The sequence below is a fragment of the Diadema setosum genome, chromosome 13 (assembly GCF_964275005.1).
Source record: "Diadema setosum chromosome 13, eeDiaSeto1, whole genome shotgun sequence".
Lineage (NCBI taxonomy): Eukaryota > Metazoa > Echinodermata > Echinoidea > Diadematoida > Diadematidae > Diadema > Diadema setosum.
The window spans coordinates 2,084,491-2,102,045 of record NC_092697.1 but is presented as its reverse complement, the minus strand read 5'-3'; the positions used below and the strand labels follow the sequence as shown (position 1 = coordinate 2,102,045).

The following is a 17,555-nucleotide window of genomic DNA, read 5'->3' as shown; positions in this document are numbered from 1 at the left end:
GAAAACTACTGATCCCGAAGACTTTGTTATAATGAGTGTTGCCTGTAGTTTGGCTTCTTCACAGTCAAATTTCAATATTCATAGTCTCGCTCTATTCTTGTGTGCTACCCAAGAGACTGTAACCTATGTGCTGACATTCTTATCTGTAAGGAGCAAGGAAATGGTGGTCACCTGTTAAGGACGAGAAATAGTGTGGTCTTTAGTCGTTGTGGTTTTAAAGATGGGGTTATAGTGTACAAAATATGGAGACTTGTTTGAGCTAGAAATTCCCTAAATGCAGATCATTTTATATCCACAAGCAAAATAATAGATCTCTGAACAATGAAAAAATAGTGAGAACTAGAAATTCCCTATATGTGGATCATCGTATATCCACAAGCAAAAATAATCTCTGAACAATGAGAAAACACTCAGAACATACTCTTCCTTCTTCTTTAAAATAAAAAGACAGTATGGAGAGACCTACATTATATAATTGATTAAATCGCACTGCTCGTCAAGGCATCTATACCCCAAGATTAAACAAAATAAAAATGATACTATGATCAGGGCTGCACACTGGCGCCGGTCCGACGGTCAAGACCGGCAAAAGTCACTGTCGGACCGGTAACTTTTCAGGAAATCCACAAGTTACCGGTCCGACATGACCAGTAAAAAAAAAAGCATTGGCGGGGTCAGTAGAAAGAAAAAGATCAGCCCCGATCAGGGAGAAACAGAATGCAAGATATCGCATTGTTCAACACGTTTTACGCAAGTTTTCGAATATGTCTACCGGTGCAATTTGTAAAGTAAACATACAATTGTATATTAGTAATGAGCACTTACTAGCAGTCGACCAGTATGCTGTTATTCGCGCTCGCTTGCGCATTGGCGCTGCTCACGCACTGCCATGCTATGCAATACATGCAAAGGATGTACGGTACAATGTAACTGTTGAAATGCATGGATTGTTTCCCCGATCCCGTTTTGTTTGTTCGTTTGCTTGCGATCGGCGGTCATGCCAGACAAGAAGCATTGATAGAAGCGCACGCATTTCTGGGTCATTTTACTCATGATTTTTTTTTTTTTTTTTTAACGCAAGATCGATCCGATCCCGGCTTCGCAGCTGCGTGGCAGTTGACATGTTAGAACTTTTTTACTTGTGCCGATTTTTAGAAAAAGTAAAAACATATTCTATATTCAGCGATACAGTAAATGAATATTTTTATTCGTTCAGAATGGTCTCATAATGAAGATAGGCGCGAAAAGGATCACGAAATCGGCCCTTAAAAAATGTAAAGAGATAATACAAGGGAGAAAAAAAAATCATGAATTAATCATCGCAGTCCCGCTTACATATTTCAGGTAGAAATCGTCCCAAAAAGGATCATGAATTCGGCCGCGTCGTACACCTTTCAAAAGCTCATACAAGTACGAAATGCGAAGAGATTATAGAGGAGAAAACAAAATAAGGACATATTAATTTGGTGCGTGAATCATAAAAGATTACAGCCGAATAACAATTCATGAAATCAACGCAAACCCGTTGAAATTTGAGGAAATAAATAGGCGCAAAAAAGATCTTGAATCCAGTCCTGCATGCCGTGTCGGTTATCAAAAACGCATGCACAAATGCAACGAGATTATCGGGAGAAAAATAAAGGACACATTTTTACCCTTCTGGTGCGTGCATTACAAAAGATTACATCCGAAGTAATTCATGAATTCGCCACAATCCCGCTGATATTTGAGGTAGAAATAGACGCAAAAAGGATCGTGAATTCGGCCGTGTCGTATACCTTTTAACAACGCATGTACTAAATGGTAGTAGATTAGCGGGATAAAAATAATGTACACATTTTCAACCCCTTTTGGCGCTTGCATCATATAGATTACAGCCAAAGAGTAATTCATGAAATTATCGCAATCCCGTTGAAATTTGAGTAAACAATAATAGGCGCAAAAGAATTTCGAATTCGGCCCTGCGTGCAGTGTATAATTTTGAAAACGCATTCACAAATGTGAAGAGATTATCGGGAGAAAAATAAAGAACTTATTTTCAACCCTTCTGTCGCGTGTATCACAAAAGATTACAGCCGAAATAATTAACGAAATATCGCAATCCCGCTGATATTTGATGTAGAAATAGGCGCTAAAAGGACCGTGAATTCGGCCGTGTCGTATAGGCCTACCTTTTAAGAACGCATGTATACGATATGTGAAGAGATTATTGGGAAAAAAATACAGGACACATTTTCAACCCGTTTTGGCGCGTGCATCATAAAGATTATAGCCGAATAATAATTCATAAAATCATCGCAATCCCGTTGAAGTTTGAGGAGACAATAGGCGCAAAAAGAATTATGATTTTTGGTCTTGGCGTATATCTTTTAAGAACGCAGTTACGAAATGCGAAGAGAAAAAAATAAAGGACACATTTTCAACCCATATTGGCGCGTTCATCATAAAAGATTACAGCCGAAGTAATTCATGAAATCATCGCAATCCCGCTGATATCTGAGGTAGAAATAGACGCAAAAAGGATCGTGAATTCGGCCGTGTCGTATACCTTTATGTACGAAACGCGAAGAGATTATGGGGAGAAAAATAAAGAACGCATTTTCAACCATTCTAGCTGGTGCGTGGATAACAAAAGATTACACCCGAAGTAATTCATGAAATCGTCACAATTCCGCTGATATTTGAGGTAGAAATAGGCGCAAAAAGTATCATGAATTCGGCGGTGTGGAACATCTTTTAAGAACGCACTTACGAAATTCGAAGAGTTTATCGGGAGAAGATAAAAGGACACATTTTCAACCCCTTTTGGCGCGTGAATCATAAAAGATTACAGCCGAAATAATTCATGAAATCGTCACAATCCCGCTGATATTTGAGGTAGAAATAGGCGCAAAAAGTATCATGAATTCGGCCGTGTGGTACACATACATCTTTTAAGAACGCACTTACGAAATTCGAAGAGTTTATCGGGAAAAAATAAAGGACACATTTTCAACCCCTTTTGGCGCGTTCATCATGAAAGAATACAGCCGAAGTTATTCATGAAATCATCGCAATCCCGCTGATATTTGAGGTAGAAATAGGCGCAAAAAGGATCGTGAATTCGGCCGTGTCGTATACCTTTATGTACGGAATGCGAAGAGATTGTGGGGAGAAAAATAAAGAACGCATTTTCAACCATTTTAGCTGGTGCGTGCATGAGATCACAAAAAGTTACACCCGAAGTAATTCATGAAATTGCCACAATCCCGCTGATAATTTGTTTGAGGTAGAAATAGGTGCAAAAAGTATCATGAATTCGGCGGTGTGGAACATCTTTTAAGAACGCACTTACGAAATTCGAAGAGTTTATCGGGAAAAAATAAAAGGACACATTTTCCAACCCCTTTTGGCGCGTGAATCATAAAAGATTACAGCCGAAGTAATTCATAAAATCGTCACAATCCCGCTGATATTTGAGGTAGAAATATAGGCGCAAAAAGTATCATGAATTCGGCGGTGTGGAACATCTTTTAAGAACGCACTTACGAAATTCGAAGAGTTTATCGGGAAAAAATAAAGGACACATTTTCAACCCCTTTTGGCGCATGAATCATAAAAGATTACAGCCGAAGTAATTCATGAAATCGTCACAATCCCGCTGATATTTGAGGTAAAAATAGGCGCAAAAAGTATCATGAATTCGGCCGTGTGGTACATCTTTTAAGAACGCACTTACGAAATTCGAAGAGTTTATATCGGCAAAAAAATAAAGGACACATTTTCACCCCTTTTGGCGCGTGCATCATAAAATGTTACAGCCGAAGTAATTCATGAAATCGTCACAATCCCGCTGATATTTGAGGTAGAAATGGGCGCAAAGAGGATTGCGAATTCGGCCCTGCATGTCGTGTACCTTTCAGAACGCATGCACAAATGCGAAGAGAGTGTCGAAAGAAAAATAAAGAACCCCTTGTAGCTCGTGCATCAGAAAATATCACAGCTAAAATAATTCATTAAATCACGGTTATGCAGCAAGTTCGTGCGCCGATGTTTAGAAAAGTCACAAACGCATGATACAATCTGATTTTTTTTTTCATTATCATTTTACACTGTAATTCACGAACAAACATTCTATTTTTTTTTCTCATTTTTTTTTTATTTCTTGTGCAATAAATAATTCAAGTTTAAAAAGATATTAATCAGTAAAATGTACATGGGGGGGGGGGTATACGTCCATAAAAGCAAGAAAATAAGTTTGCAAGTAATTTAATGGGGTTTTTTTTTAGGTTGCCGTTGTTGACCGGTAAGTTTTCTGTTCGGACCGGTAAAAAATGGTAAAATGGGGCATCTACCGGTCCGACAGAGACATGTCGGACCGGCAGAAAAAATGGGTTAGTGTGCAGCCCTGCTATGATTAACTGAAAGGCCCCATACCAGCTGATGTAAGACAAACTTTGGGGTGGCTTAGCTAGGTAGGCACTGGATACTCACTGGGGATGGGTCTGAGGACATCTGGAATCAGAACCTCAACAAGCCCCTGGTAAAGAATGTGATCATAGTGTTTGATGTACGTCTGGATCGGCAGCAGCTTACAGAGCTGACAGAGTTTCTCCTTTGATAGCTGCTTCTCCTGCTCCTCATCTCTGAAATCAGGGTTAATTTAAACATATATAAAGTCATAAACACACGGTTCATTCAAAGATATATCGTCAATACACAGGGTTAATGCAAAGATATAAAGTCATAAACACATCAGAAATAAGTTATCAGCACAATAACATATTGTCAAACCTGGGCCCAATTGCACAAAAGTTGAGACCAAACTCATTGTCAGACAATTATATGCAAGTCTCTAAATACTCAATTCTGATTGGTTGATATCTGACTTATGTTTGATTTTCTGACTTACATTTGTGACCCTGCACCTCAAAACAAACAAAAAGTCCCCAGACATAAATTTTTAGTTAAGACCATATTCTGAAAGAGCAGACTTTAAGCTTTAAAATGATGTATAACTCAAATCAAATGGACTCCCCTAACCTATCTAAATATTGGAAAGAAAGCACAAACTCAGGAAAAGTGTGAACTGAGAAAAGAGGCTCTGAAGTACAGTGTCTATTCAAGCGCTTAATCTTTACCAAACCGTGCTGGCTGTGCGATGAATGAGACAAAAAACAGGAAGTAAACCACCAGAGTAACAATGAAGGGATTATTAGATTAAACTGAAATTAAGCATGCCTCATTAACACATTCTGTCCATAATTAATGCCAACATTCAAAGCAGTAGCACTATCCTTTCAAAAGTTATTAGAGTTGAAAGTGAAGAGTGTGGACAAGGTTTTTCAGAAATGAAAAAAGGATTCTAAAGACACACCTAATCACACTATTCTACCAAAAATGTTCAAGATAAACTGCTAAAAAAACACACTTTCCTGCCCGTTTTATGATACCAAATTTTAGCATAATGTAAAAGAAGACCCGCTCTTTCAGAAAATATGAAAAAGTCAAGTTCAGCTAGGTTGACCCATTTCACTTATTTTCAGTCCTCACGCAAAATCAGTGTGTGCGACTTTATGTTCGTTTTGAGGTGCACGGTCACATTTGATTGCAGCTTTTATGCAAGAGGCCCCACATTACACAATGAGTGGAGACTGCGACTGTTACAGATGACACACTAATGCACAACCCAATTTCAGCAAACACCATTGAAGTGCATGAAAACACATCCTCACAGAGTGAGACTCCTGATATGTAGGCTAATGTTTCTGCTTTGTGTCAATTCCTAATTTTTTGTCTCATATCACTATCCTCTGTATTTCACTTTACCCTCCATCATTAAAGTAAGCTTGAACGTGGACGTAAATTTCCCTTTGGGCAAGCTCTAGCTATGAGAGTATGTTTCTAAGGCAATGAGGAAATCAACTTCTGCCACAGAAATGATTATGTCAGACTTTCACAGTCTGTAGCACTCAGAACTTTGGAACATAGAACTTATGCTAAATGTGTAGTCATCTTCTCTTCAGAGACATTGCAAAAGGTTTTAAAATATTATGTGAGAATATGAAGTAACAATATTCATGAAAAAGTACTCCATCTTGGTTACATTATGTCATTTCACAGCACTCTATTAATGTATGAAGTACTTCACATTCAGCTCTCATATGGCCATATGGTTGTACAAGTAGACATCATAATCTTGTCATCTCATTTACCACACCAGATTAGTGAGGTGGAGCTCTATTTTATCACAAGTTAATACTTCAAGAGTAGGGTATCTTGTTTTCTTTGTAACTGTTCTGCATTGATCTTTATCAAATTTAATTGTCAAAATATCTTTATACATTGTCTTCACAATATCCAAACTGCAACTAAACCATATTTTATTTCGCAAAATGAGAACACAATAGTACAGCACCGAAACACTTGGTGAGATAACTAGACCATAAAGCACACAACAGTCAATTTGCTCTGAAAGGTTGCCTTCCTCTTCAGCTGAATAGTTCCTAGAACTTTGGTCAAGCTACCCAGGGAGAAAACAAACAGTCCTTTTTTGGGAATATCAAGTGGTGACATCATAAACTCCTTTCACAAGACTTACAGTGGTGTGTCCGGCGGAGGACATCTCCAAAATGTCTGCCAGAGTTGCTCGATCAGTGGAAACTGCAGATTCACCACCACATCCAGTATCGACTGTTAGAAATGACAGGGCAGAGACAAAAATATACCACCGAGTGTACGATAGTCTGCGTGTACTGTAGGTAGTCTCTTCACTTAGCTATTACAATGTCAGCTGAAAAGCACATGGCTGACTACATCCACGCACCTTGTTGTACAAAGTTCACAAACTTAGCAGAGATTGAAGCTGCTGAGTATTATCACAAGTATGCCATAGCACAGGAAGAAAGATAGGTCGACAGCTGTGCCTAAAATCTCTCCAAAGACCTGTGACTAGTGAGCGGGAGTTTTATGAGGGGGTGACATCATTCCCTCGTCTCATTTGCATTAAGTGATTGTGTCTGATATCGCAGCTTTGTGAAAAAGTTCAATTTTCATTTATTTTTTATTTTCATTTTTCCAATTTTCATTCAATGTTCATTTCATTTTTTATTTTATTAAGTAACTGTACACAAACCTTGTAAGACAATCTTGCTACCAATGTACCCTGAAAGATTGTGGTTATTAAGCCTGGGATATCATAATACCCCTCTGTGCGGCTCAAATTTATTCAAACAAGTGCTATTGTTACTCCATGACTGCTGTATCTATCTCTATGATGAATACTATGATGCATAAGCACAACTCTGTGCAAATGTTGTTTATACAGTGGACTACTGTTATAATGAAGTCCTCAGGACCAGCAGTTTTCTGTCGTTATATCAAAATTTCATTATAACCGAAAAAATAAACAATGGAAATACATAGAGCGGTTAATGTTGCGGCCTAAATTTTTACTTCATTGTAACCGGAATTTTGTTATAACCGTGTTCATTATAACAGGAGTGCACTGTATCTATCATACTGTATCCTCCACCTACCTCACAATGTTCCCGATATAATGACTGAAAGATGTCAATATCGTCTGGTTCGATGCCCTCGGGCAGCGTGTCAGTGGCCACGATGAGTTCCTTGAATTCCGGCAGCACTGTGGTGGCATCTCCAAGGAACTGTTGGTGTTGCTGTGTCTGGGTCTGGGGGTGGTCACCTGCATTACCCGCCCCTGCGTTGGCACCATCTTCTGGCTTGGCACCCATGGGGGATGGCTTGAATCTGGAGGAGTTAGTAGTCCCACATACTTTCATTCATGTACAGATAGCAAATGTGTCTCCTTTCACAACATATACAATGTAAATATACATTGAAACTCAACATTTTCCTGCTTTTGTTTGATTACAGTGAATCTTCTTCATCATCAATCACATGAAATGCACATGCTGGGAAATATTCCATTCACAAGATTTGCTGACTTGCCAGGAGCTGATATCTGCTTACTTGATCCATTTATGAGTACAAAAAATACATTTAACCACAAAATATATCAATACAGGGGTTAAAAAAAAACCTGAATAATATGTGAACTCCTAAGTCCATATCATTTTTAAATTTGGCAAATATACAGAACAATATGGAGAAAAGATCAATTTGCTGTTTCGTTCAAGACACAACTTCTTTCAATGAAAATTTCCTTTCTTGCCAAGTCTAAAACTCTGAAGCATTTACTTCTTGCTCACAAACAGAAACCATTATAGCATACAAATTTCTGTTCTGATACTTGGTTACAAACTGACACCTTGTGCATGCATGGGCAATAGGGCTTGTTCGTATTTCATGATAAATTTCTCCATATTGCGAGGTTGCAGGCAAGCAATCATCACCTCTTTGCCGAGTTGACGGGCTGTTGTCTCATGGCTGCATGTCCACCATCATCTTGGAACTGATTCAGGGAGGATGTGCTCTTGATACGAATCCCATAGTAATGGTACTTGGAGTTCCCTCTGCAGATAATCAGATGTAAATGTTGCACTATTACACATGCTTCCAATGCATGAGCATTCAAATGATCAGGGTCATCTGTCTATAAGTAGAAGCATATAATTTACTTCATGCACCGATCATATGGGGGCGCGATTTTATTTTTTATACGTTGCGTCCCAGCGTAATCTAAAGCTACTTTTCTACACGACGCAGGGGAGAGGAGAACGTCCAGAGCACTCGTCGTCTCAAACGTCCGCGCGTCAAAATCTAAAGCTCCCTAATAACTCTACTGTATGGGGCACACTTCCCAGACTTTATCAGAACATGGTCCACAATGGTGCCACATGATAATCTATTCAATAAAGCTGCCATAGCAGCATATGGCCATCACATATATAACACAAAAGCAAGGAGTACCCTAACATTTTCACTGGAGTGACTGTCAGACACTTCAAATATGCATGGATATGATTATGTGCATTCCATCTGAGAAATCAATTTTTATGGATAAAATTAAAGCATGGCTTACAGAAAGCTTGAAACTAGGGCAATCACCTTCATGAAGAATTCCATGATTTACTTCTCTAACTGCATGGGACAATAACGAAAACCCAACAAATGCTCTCAACTTTAAAAATGAGACAGATTATCACTATTTTACAGGTAAATCACACACAAAGTTCTCATTTCCACATACCACAAAGAAGAGACAAAACTGGTTGAAATAGAACACGTACCTTGTGCCCAATCTCCTTGTCCGGAGCCCTAGGAAGACGGATCTGATGAGCTTGCCGAAAGAGGCAGCATTGACGGGGTCAAGCTTGTGCTCCTGACAATGCCTAAGGTAGTGATTGTAGAGTGTGCTGCGTGGCAGACTCACCCCCTCTGCAGTCTCGTAGTTATCCAGCAACCACTGTACCTGTTGAACCAGTGATACAGGGATACAGACAATGGCTAGCATACATTGTTCAGCCAACATCCAACAGTTCTACAAACTAGGAAGGACTATCGAAGGAAAGTCTCACACACTCCTATCATGGTCAACCAAAATCACCATCTTTACCCTGCAGTCTAATGATGAATTATACTTTCTCTGCTAACTCATACAAGCACATGATGGAACACTAAACATTTTATACTCAACAGTTTCACATGTATGGAGATACTGTATCTGCAGAGTGCTGACGTTATGTTCTGATGTTTTTATTTTTGGAAATAAAACTTTTAGAAATTGTGTTCCTTGTCAAGTTCAAAACTCACTGTTGCTGGTGACGCCCTGGTGGTGTGTGTAATGGGGTGTCCATCACCATCTATGCTGTGGCCCTGCACTAGGTATGTTCTCCCTGGCTGGGCAATCAGCTGCGACGCCCCCTGAAGCACTGATCCCCCAAGGACCCCTCCAGGAACAATGGAACCGCCCATCACTCCGGTGATGGTGTTCTGTGTGCCCAGCGTTTGAAGGTTGGCTGTCGAGGAGCCAGTGCCCTGCCCCGATGCAAAGTAGCTCGCAACCGGTGTCGCTTGCGTGTACATCGTCGTTCCTTCACTGTAAGGATAGGGGTTGGTCCTGTTTCATCAATCGTTGTTGATTTTTTTTTTTTTTTTTTTTTTGGTAGTAGGTGGTATTTTTTAAAGATTTCGGATGGTAGTGGTGGTTGAGTAGTTGTTGTATGGTGATTTGACACAGCACACCACACACGGATTTTGTTTAAATAGAGACAGCGCCCCCACGTGGTGATGAGATGACAGCACACAAGAGGATACAAAACAGCAAGGTGAGGATGAAGCGATGGGAACGCAGCGTAGGAAGGAAGGTATAAATGTTTGGAGGAAAGACACACAGGATTAGTCATGTTAGTTTGGCAAGATCTAATGGGTACAATATATTCCTTCAAGTATTCTCTGCACTCTTCCGAAGGATACCGGGTACAAACAGTCTTGGATTAACTACTGGGGACTCCACCCATGCGATTTATCTACAGCATACAGTATCATATTCTCAAACAAACTTCTAAGCTAACAAACAAATTGCCACACTCATTCTGGCTAATGATATGAGCTAGGGGAATAATATACAGGGAAATAATAAATACTTGATAGGGAAGCAACTCTGCCAGGACGCACACACATAGTATATCTACAGTATATTCATACAGCATTTATGGCAGGCCATATTGTCTTGTCTTTCATCCAAGGCCAAGTTTATACATAGCATACTGCAAACAGACTGTAAAGAAGTACATGTAACATGAGGACCAAAAACAAGTCTCTTCCATGCAGTATTGCTGAAGAGGACAACATCACAAAATCTAATGAAACTGAGGGAGACTTACTCTAAAAATCAAAGTAATGATAAATGATTTCCATCCAATTTCATATCTTTTAAATTTGATGGTTACATGAGATCATATTTCTGCAAAAATGGTAAAAACATTGTACAAGCAACTAGAAAGCAAGCCTTTTATGTATGCAATACATATTCCATTCCAAAAAGAAAAAAAGTGCTTTATATGTACGCAATACATTTTCCATTCCAAGAAGTGTGTGTGTGTGTGTGTGTGTGTATGTGGGAGGGGGGTAGTATTATCACTAAAGTTAAACTTAGCATGCATGTCAGTTCATATTGCAGATGACATGTTTCCAAAAAGCAAATTACTACAGTAATTCTGTATGCAACATTCATTTAACAACCTCAGTGCTCTATTTTGCAAGTGGTCAATTCCACAGAAAGGTTGCATTTTATGAAAATCAAACTATTGAGTATAGATGATTAATGAAGCTTAATTAGATGATCTGGTATTGTTTACTCAAAGCAGCCTATCACAACGGATATTTTGATACCTCATTTGTGAACATCGGTGAACGTGGAGTGGAGTTATGTCCGAAAAACCTTCATTTTTCATGAAAATTGCCAATTTTTTGCAGAATTTATGTATCATTTCTGATACACTATTATGACCATAATACAGCTTGTGTAATTCTCAGATGGCTTATTTTCTGAATGTTCTTTGGTCATAGATTGGTTTTATGATGTTCTAGAACTTGTTCCAGCATCAGTAAACATTATTCTCTCAATCTCAAAATGTGGTAGTTGATAGCGTCCCATAAGTCACGTTTTTGTGTCCCATCAGTCACACTGGTTTTCCCTATCCTGCTACTGTACCAATGAGTAGATATTCATACCACTTGGCTCAGGGTAAGTACCAACCCTTTGCTACATTCAGGAAAGAAAATATCTTTCCAGAGACTCTGTGTGTAAGAATATTTCAGAACTTACTTTCCCATGTGAAAAACGGTGGTCCTCAGATGTCCCATAAGTCACGACAGCAATTTTTCATTGCTGTACGTAATGCAATGATACTTTTCAAACTAAGTATGGTGTTTTCATAAACTGTGATATGATGGATCTAACCATGAACTGAGAAAAATGCATTTGATACAACTATTTTCTCAAAATACTGGTTTGAAATTGCCGAAAATTGTCACTTTGTCCCATAAGTCACAATGGAATTGACCAAGTGTTATTTCTATGTTGTTTTATCATACAGCTTGTCATTTTTGGGTTCTCTTATCATCACAAAAAATAAAAGAGATCACACCACAATGGATATCAAAGAAGCTCCATGAAAGTTACAGATAATGTGGCTATCGTTATCATCAAAGAACAATTTGCAGACCAAAAGAAAAGACAGAAAAAAAAGAATGTATTATTTACATGTACTTGAATCAGGGAGTCCCTTTTATAGGGCATTACAATCATGCCATAATTTCTTGTGTGGATTAACTTCAAATTATGCCTGGGTGCCTTTGTAAAATGCTGCATGGATTTTATTAGGTGTTAGTACTAGTCTCATTGCTATCACAAGCTAAGTATGCAAACACATGTATTAATGATGACACATGAAATCTACTTAGTGTCATTCCACAATGCAGATGAGGCTCACAGGCTGTTGCGCCGTGGCATAGTGATCAGATGATCATGTACATGGAATGTGAACAGCAGGGGAGAGAGAATATTGTCAGTTCATACAGCTGAACCTAAGAAGTCACTCAGCAAATGTTTGCAGCAAATGTGTCATGATTAACAACATTTTCACATGTGGAATGCAGCACTCTGAAAAACTGGACTCTTAATATGACATCTTGAACATTAAATCAGTATTCATTTCAGCTCTTCACTTTGCATGAATGTGCATATGGTATATGAGAGAAGAAAATAGTTTCTATGCCGGGGTACGAGCAGGAATATATTATCCCTGATGAACACATCAAAATATGGAAGGAGAGCTTCAAAATCCAATACAGTGATGACTTATCAATTTACGTTGAGCTTCCTTTGCAAGGCTGCACATTTTGACTCTTTGCCAAAAATTCAAGCACTCAGACTTTGGTTATGATTCATCACCTTTGACAAAAGTTTCACTGATTAAATGCCTAGTTAAATATTTTGCTGCTTTCATCCGCTCTTCCCAAAGCTGAAGGGTATTTTCTTTTGTAGTATGCAATCCACAACTTCGTAAACATCACAGATAACACTTGCTGACTCATCTAGGGAACACTTGCTGGCTTATCTTTTGAACGAAACTGAGAAACTGAGTGAAACCCACCATTTATGCAATATGTATTATCAATTTTTGCAGGTAATTTCAATTTCAATTGCTGCGTATGTTACTGCCCTTGTTGAGCATAATTTGGTCAATGTCACTGGTTGTTGCTTGTCCACAATTCAAGTATGAGCCTGACATACTTCTTTCTTCCACTAAGATGTACTTCTAATGTGAGGTGTACAAACTTTTATGAAGGGGAGACCAGTAAGCCACAAGATCTTCTTTGATAGGGACACTTTGCCATTTGTCCTCATACGTGTTGGCCCAAAGATAGTGAATAAAGAGATGAGACAAGTGTTTCAATGCACTCATTGCACAGTGAATTAAGTCATTACGTAAATTCTATCTCAGTATGGGTGTAAAGTAACAATGTTTGTGTTGTCATGCGAAGAGGAAGTTGTGACAATAGTCATGCGACAGATAGAGAGTTTAATTTCCAAACACTGAACTGCGCTGATATGCAAAACATACATTCCACTAATACAAGACAGAATCATGCGGGTTAATGTACAATAACAACACATGCATGTGTGTCCTGGCACGTGGAATAGCTCTTGATCAATGTTATCTTCAGTGAGTTACGCTTCCTATGTTAAACTTCCCTGATTCCCACGAAAAGTTTAAACTTGTACGTTATTCAGACATAAAATAAATTTAGAGGTGAAATCAATGAATACAATACATGAAAATTTGGCTTTTTCTTTTTCTTATTTATTTGAGTGAATGGGAGCTGTATGTGATTTGGATGGAAACCAGCATTAGCTGGGAAGATATGGCAAAATTACCAAAAAAAAAAATGTTATACCTTTTTACATCAGAGCAAAATCAGTATGTCTACTAAGTACAGCACCCTGGTACATGAGCTAAGTGGACACCATTAGAAGGAAGCACACAGCTTCAGGGAAGAGTATACTATCTGGTTTATATTTTGTGTATTAACTGCTATTTTTGCTATGCAAACTGTTTTTTTCAAGTCTCTTTCAGTCTGTACAAATTCCTCATTTTGACTCAATTTAACCCGTTGAGGACAGACTGATTTTGCCACACGCATTTCCCATAGACCCCTGCCCGAATATACTCGGGACTCGTCCTCAACAGGTTAATTGACTACAATTTGAAGCCAATGATCACTTTTCTGTAACGGCTTAAATAAAAATAGTTTGTATCCAAAAGGAGATATAGCATCGGCTTTAATCAAAGTGGTGCTGTGCTCAAATACAAAATGGTGTTCACACTGCTCATGTCTGAGGGTTGTAACTTTACAGAGATGGTGGGGAGGGGGTTAACTTTGAGAAAATCACTTTATGAGCTCATTTCAAGATTCAACCTTGACAGTCATGTGAGTAATGACAAACAGAAAAGTTTGGCTCCAGGAAAGTCAAAATTATAAGTGCACTGCATTGCAAGGCAAAAGATAGATAAAAACAAACTTGTCAGAAATGAAAACAAGAGTGTCAGATTCACACATATCATTCTAAGCATTGCTCAAGTAGAAACAGTTAAAAGAATAAAAACAGAAAATGTCAGAAAGAAAAAAAAAAGTAAATGGAAAAACCAGTGCAGACAAGATTCATCACACGACTATAATTGATCTTTCTGAATGAGCTCACATAGCGCCGTTAGCATAGATGGGACTTGAGTGTCGATGGTCTGGTCCCTGTACGTACTGCACTTGGCCTTGATAAATGGTGGGCTGAGCAGCCCGCTGCAGCTGGCCTGCAGGGGTGGTCTGCAGGGTCACCGTGGTACCGGAACTGGGCGTGTCCATCACCTCTGCCAGTCAAAAAGGGATGGGAGGCAAAAGGATGATATGGAAGAGGCAATTACTAGAGAACATGTGTGTGTGTATAACTGTTTGGAGTTTAAAGGTAGCACTGCGGTAATTCTTCTACAGAGATATTGGTTCCTGATCTCTACAGAACTTACTCCCAAGAATCAGATTAACGATAGAAAGAAATCAGTAATATTCTGGAATTTGCTGTGGAAATTGTTGCTCTAATTCCTTTTGTCTGTGAAATGTCTGTATTTCACATGGTCGACAAATGTTTCCATGTGTTTGCTTAATGTCTTTTGACAGGAAACATTTACAACATTAAAATTTTATTTTTCAGAGTCACACAAGCATTTATACAGAAGACACAATTTTTGAACATTTTTAGTAAAAAGCACATAAAGAGGTATACCAAGCACAAGTACTGGCAGTGTGACATTTCAAACCGTTGAATTGATGTATGAGATAAGTTTCAAGTATCAATATCCACTGGCTCAACCAAATGACACTCTGTAGTAAGCAGATGAGGCAGTCATAACAACATTGCCTTTTTTTTTTTCTTTTTTTTTTGACTGAGAAGAATGTTAGCTGATTCCTTTGTTTCATAATCTTAAAACCGATGGATTTGACCTGCATTTCATAAGTACTAGTAGTTTCACAATGCCTGCTTCATTGATTAAGAATTCTGTGGTCGAGAACAAAACATATTGTATTAATCAGCCCATAAATTAGCACACTAGTTATGGGCAAGTAGTGCTAATCAACTTCTTTAAATTCAAACACTCTTAGAATTACAAGGCATGTTTTAGTATTTCACTTTCATTACTGTCTATCCTGATTAAACCAATGCTGCATCCACAGCATACTGTTACAGGCACACTTGCAGTGTGTAGCAAATGACACATAAGAAGTGACTAACTTGCTACTTGCAGAAACTGCTGGCCTCCCGACTGAATGGTGTGTGAAGCGGGCTGGATGGAGTGGGCGGTGACGGGCTGTGTTGCAATGATTGTCGTCTGCGAGGTCTGTTGCTGTTGCGCCTGACTGGATATAGTCTGCATGTCATTCACAAAGCTCTGTGTTGCCATAATACACTGCAATGAGAAAACGGGATAAAAAAACTGTTATTCATTTCAGATACTTCCTACGATGTATACAGCTAAACACACATCGTTAAACTCTGTCACATTCATGATATGGGCATGTGGAGAATCTGTGTGCAAGAATCTCAGACTGACAAAATGAAAACTTTGAAATGCCATCAACAGCTTAAAGGAAGGGAAAAGTATGTATATTGAAAGTGGCAAAGAACAGCATTCAGCTTTGAAGTCAGCACGTGTGCATTGTAAGCAGTCCACATTGCAAATATATAGAAGCAATGATGAGGAGATATCAAGACTTAACTGTTAGAACTACATGTAAATGTAAAGCATGAAATGTGATTTAGAAAATGAGTGATCCAAGAGTGATGGGTGGGAATGTTAATGACCTCCATACACAAATTCTGGCTGGAGTCTGCAGCAAAGCGATGTGATCTACAAGGTAAAAACACCTTGAATGAATTATGTTGAATGGTAACAATGCATAACAATGCACAGTAAGGCTGATGAGGAAAGATGCAGGGAAAAAAATGGCAGAAGGTGAACAGACAAGAGGAGGAATCTTGTACAACTAGATGCCTTTAGAAGCTAATGATTCAGCGTGGACTAGGTGCAAGCCAACAAAACGTACCTTTGTTAGTTGAGCTTCACCCGACAGAAGAAATTACAGTGTGAGGTGGCTCAGAGTAAAAGGAGCTTGACTATGGATGGATATCATTCATGAAGCTTGTGTGGCCATTATACACTTTGAAGAAGGATAAACAGGATAGAAAAGAGTTGATCATGAATAGCATGGAAGACTGAAAGTTAGGCACTGAATTATGTCATACAACAAACAATTCTACAACTACAAGAAATCTCACTGCCATTCCCACAATATAAAAACAGGGAACATTAAAGCGAAAAAATAAAATAAAAAGTGAAAGAAAATGGAGGAAGTACACATACAGTATAGATGGGTCTTTGCAATTCTGATACAGTAAACTGTAAAAGCTGTTATTTTCACAAACAGATTTTTTTTTTTTTTTTTTGTGAATGAGGTCACAGACAGTTTCATGAGATGATGTTTGACACTGAGGCTATCGTAATTGCACTGGTAATGCATACCGTCCATTCACTCTGCCCCTTTATGCAATCAAGAATAGGTGGCGATATTTTCGCCCGTTGTTAAATTTGGGGCCCAACAGTAATTCTCAAATTTGTCCGTCAAAATCCAGCAATAACAACAGGGGGAAAAAAACAGGGTTATCCTGTATCAAGCTTTAATCAAAGGCCCACCTTCCAATTACATCACACACAATGCACACACATTCCAAGTGGATGCTAAAATGCGTTGATTAGTAGGTGTGATCATGGTGATCTATGGTGTACATGTGTGATACACGTGAAATGTGATCCATGAGAAACACATAGTGGTACACATGTAGATCTCACAGACGTAAACAGGGTTCGAAATTGGCGATGGTCCGCTGGCCATTGGCCAACCAAAATCACATCGGACTAGCTAAAAATCGTAAAATTATGAAGTTACTAGTCCATCTGGCTAGCCAAAATATTGCTTCAGTGTCAAAATTGATTCTAAGTAGTCCGCCTGGCTAGTTAAAAAAAAAGAAAAAAAAGTTA

General features: G+C 38.7%; 1 protein-coding gene across 5 annotated transcripts in view; it reads right to left on the bottom strand.

Moving 5' to 3' along the window:
- The window catches only part of LOC140237115 (DNA-binding protein RFX2-like), a 39,939-nt gene that overhangs the window by 10,432 nt on the left and 11,952 nt on the right, over window positions 1-17,555 (bottom strand). For 2 of the 5 annotated variants that reach the window (XM_072317053.1, XM_072317054.1), the window contains 9 exons: window positions 16,564-16,677; window positions 15,752-15,926; window positions 14,672-14,834; window positions 9,715-10,021; window positions 9,192-9,373; window positions 8,355-8,474; window positions 7,518-7,749; window positions 6,581-6,672; window positions 4,474-4,625 (listed from right to left, as the gene is read on the bottom strand). In XM_072317053.1, coding sequence (XP_072173154.1) covers window positions 4,474-4,625; window positions 6,581-6,672; window positions 7,518-7,749; window positions 8,355-8,474; window positions 9,192-9,373; window positions 9,715-10,021; window positions 14,672-14,834; window positions 15,752-15,920 — 1,417 coding nt within the window. In that variant the 5' untranslated portion in view covers window positions 15,921-15,926; window positions 16,564-16,677. The remainder of the gene's footprint in view (window positions 1-4,473; window positions 4,626-6,580; window positions 6,673-7,517; window positions 7,750-8,354; window positions 8,475-9,191; window positions 9,374-9,714; window positions 10,022-14,671; window positions 14,835-15,751; window positions 15,927-16,563; window positions 16,678-17,555) is intronic. The other 3 variants (XM_072317056.1, XM_072317057.1, XM_072317055.1) reach the window with 3 other exon arrangements.